Consider the following 3,332-nt stretch of genomic DNA (forward strand, 5'->3'; position numbering starts at 1 on the left):
TGGCGCACGCCTTTAATCCCAGCACTCGGGAGGCAGAGGCAGGCGGATCTCTGTGAGTTCGAGACCAGCCTGGTCTACAGAGTTAGTTCCAGGACAGGCTCCAAAGCCACAGAGAAACCCTGTCTCAAAAAAACAAACAAAAAAAAAAAGAAACCTGGTCTGCATAGCTAATTTCTTGACACCCAGGGCTACATAGAGGAAACTCATTCTCAAAAACAAAAGGTCTGGAGAGATGACTCAGAGGTTAAGAAAACCAGCTGCTCTGCAGATGACCAGGGTTCAATCCCCAGCATCAACATGAGACCTCACAACCATTTGCCGCTCCTGTTCCAGTGGGAGCTGAAGCTCTCTTCTGGCCTCCATAGGAACCTGGCATTTATGTAGAGCACAGACATCCATACACACTACATAAAAATAAACCTTAAAAAAAATGGTATAGCTAGCAAAGGAATGAAGATTTCCAGCACCTTTCTACACGCAGACAGAATACTGAGAATACTGTATACATAATTAATAAATTAATCTTAAAAAAAAAAGCCTAGAAAAGAACATTTGGTTTAGGCAAGGAGTCTGGAGAGATGGCTCAGCGTTTATAAGAGTGCTTGCTACTCTTCTAGAGGCCCAGAGTTTAGTTTCCAGCATCCATGTTAGATAGTCATAACTTCCTGTAACTTAAGGTCCAGAGGATCCAACACCTATTCTGGCCTACACACGGGTAGCCTACATTCACATAGACATACACACATAAAGCAAAATTTAAAATGAACCTTTAGGAGCTGGAGGGATGTTTAGCGATAAAGAGAACTTCTCTTTTGGAGTGCCTGGCTTGTTTTCTATCACTCACATTGGGTGGCTCACAGTGGCCAATCCAGGGGATACAATGCCAACTTCTAATGTCTTTGGGCTCCTGTACATGTGTGGTGCACATACACACAAATGAAAAGTCTTGAAAGAAGCTAGGAAGGAAACCTGATAAAATTTCACTTGGGTCGGGTGAGTTGGTATATGCTGTAATCCCAGCACTCAGGAGGCAGAGACAGGCAGATCTGTTAGTTTGAGCTAGCCTGATCTACAGAGTAAAGCTTTGGGATAGCCAAAGCTACACAGAGAAACTTTGTCTCAAAAAAGAAAGAAAGGAAGGAAGGAAGGGAAGGGGGAGGGAGGAAAAGAAAGAAAGAAAGAAAGAAAGAAAGAAAGAAAGAAAGAAAGAAAGAAGAAAGAGAGAAATCACTTGAAAGATAAATGCTGATTTCACTTACATGGTCTAAGTAGTCAGACTCTGGTGTAGGAGGTTCTTCTGTGTTGCTTTTATTGGTTAATTAATAAAACTGCTTGGCCAGATAGGTCAGAACATAGGTAGGCGGGGTAGACAGAACTGAATTCTGGGAGGAAGAAAGCAGGGTTAGAGATTGCCGCCATGGAGCCAACCACCAGGTCAGACATGCTGAATCTTTCCCGGTAAGCCCCAACCTCATGGTGACATACAGATTTAATAGAAATGGGTTAATCAAGATGTGAGAGTTGGCCAAGAAGTGGTTAAATATAATGGGCCAGGCAGTAATTAAGTTAATATAATTTCTTTGTGGTTATTTTGGAGGTTAAGCTAGCCAAGTAGCAGGATGCAGCCTGCTCTTCCATACTACAAGACTCGGGATGTAAAATGGTAGTTGCTAGGACCTGAGAAGATAAGCATTATTTAATCAACATAAACATTAGTTATGTGTAGCCAGGTGGTGGTGGCGGCACACGCCTTTAATCCCAGCACTCGGGAGGCAGAGGCAGGCAGATCTCTGTGAGTTCGAGACCAGCCTGGTCTACAGAGCTAGTTCCAGGACAGGCTCCAAAAACCACAGAGAAACCCTGTCTCAAAAAACCAAAAAAAAAAAAAAAATTTAGTTATGTGAAATGCAAAACATTTTGAAGGTTGGCAGTACAACATTGTGATTGTACTTAACAGTTCAAAGCTTATAGTTTAAAATAGTACGCCTGTTTCTCCAGCCATCGTGATAGAGCACATATTTAATCCCAGCACTCAGGAGGCAGAGGCAGGCAGACCTGTGAATTCAGGGCCAGCTTGGTCTGCGGAATGAGTTTCAAAACAGCCAGGGCTACAGAGAGAAACCCTGTATGGGAAACGTTTCCTGTGTGTTTCATTTGCTATTTTGTTGTTGAAGCTGGGTGTGATGGCCTACTTTCCTGTAAGGCCAGCCTAGCCTGTATAATAGTTAAGACCTTTTCTGTCCCCTCTTCCTCCACACACATCAAAAAAGAAAAGATTATAATGGAAATAAGGACTTAAAATTTGTTTTTCCTATCATACCTAAATCATCAAATGATTTTAGTAATGAGTTGTTTGGGTTTTTGTTGTGGTTTTTGTTTGTTTGGAAGTGAAGGTGGGTCACGAGGGGGGGGGATATAACAGACGGACAAACATCATTAAGCTAGACTGATCTTGAATTTATAATAATCCTGCCTCTTGGAATTGCAAGTGTATGCCTCCGTGCCTGGTTTAGTAACTGGTAAAATACATCAGAGACCATTGTAGCTGCATGTTGTGGGTGGAATAATTTCTGTATTGTATTCTGTTTTGCTTGTTTTTAAAGATTAGTTTTATTAGTTTTAATTATGTGTACACTGGCCTAGAGCTAGAGTTATAGGCACCTGACATGGTTGCCAGGAATTGAACTCTGGGTTCTAGAAGAGCAGTATATGCTCTTAACCACTGAGTCGTCTCTCCAGCCCCTTTCTGCCAGCTCTCATTCTGTCCATGTCTTCTGTGTGTTCTTCAGGGTCAAAGCACGAATTGGGAGCTCTCAGAAACAACACCAGTCGGCAGCCAAAGACCTAACTCAGTCACCTGAAATGTCACCAACAACCATCCAGGTCACATACCTCCCCTCCAGTCAGAAGAGCAAACGTCCTAAGCACTTCCTCGAACTGAAGAGCTTTAAAGACAACTACAACACGCTGGAGAGTACTCTGTGATGGAGCTGCAGACGCCACCTGTGCAGCCTTCATGCCGTCTGGCTCAGCAGGCCCAGACTTTGCCAGCCAAAGCTTCTGTTGAGGCCAGAGCTCCTTCAGAACTGTGTCTGAAGGGTCATTCCCCAGTCCTTTTTTAGAGGCATTTTCTTTTTCTTTTTTCTTTTTTTTTTTTTTATCATACTATTTAAGAGGATAGCTAATATCCACCTAACTTTATTTTTAAAGCTTCTGATACATATTATGAAATTATTTTTAAGGATGACTTTAAGAATTCCCAGTTCTACTTACAGTGTACATATATCTAATGGTATAGGAGTTTTTTAAATCAAAATAATTTTCTCATCACG

General features: G+C 42.0%; 1 protein-coding gene across 1 annotated transcript in view; it reads left to right on the forward strand.

Annotated features, from left to right (window-relative positions):
* Positions 1 to 3,326, forward strand: part of CUNH1orf43 (chromosome unknown C1orf43 homolog) — a 10,750-nt gene extending 7,424 nt beyond the window's left edge. Inside the window, exon 5 of the mRNA XM_026789227.1 lies at positions 2,754 to 3,326. Within this exon, the coding sequence (XP_026645028.1) occupies positions 2,754 to 2,985 (232 nt within the window). The 3' untranslated portion in view covers positions 2,986 to 3,326. The remainder of the gene's footprint in view (positions 1 to 2,753) is intronic.
* Positions 3,327 to 3,332: the final 6 nt, after the last annotated feature.

The sequence above is a fragment of the Microtus ochrogaster genome, unplaced genomic scaffold (assembly GCF_000317375.1).
Source record: "Microtus ochrogaster isolate Prairie Vole_2 unplaced genomic scaffold, MicOch1.0 UNK16, whole genome shotgun sequence".
Taxonomy (NCBI): Eukaryota; Metazoa; Chordata; class Mammalia; order Rodentia; family Cricetidae; genus Microtus; species Microtus ochrogaster.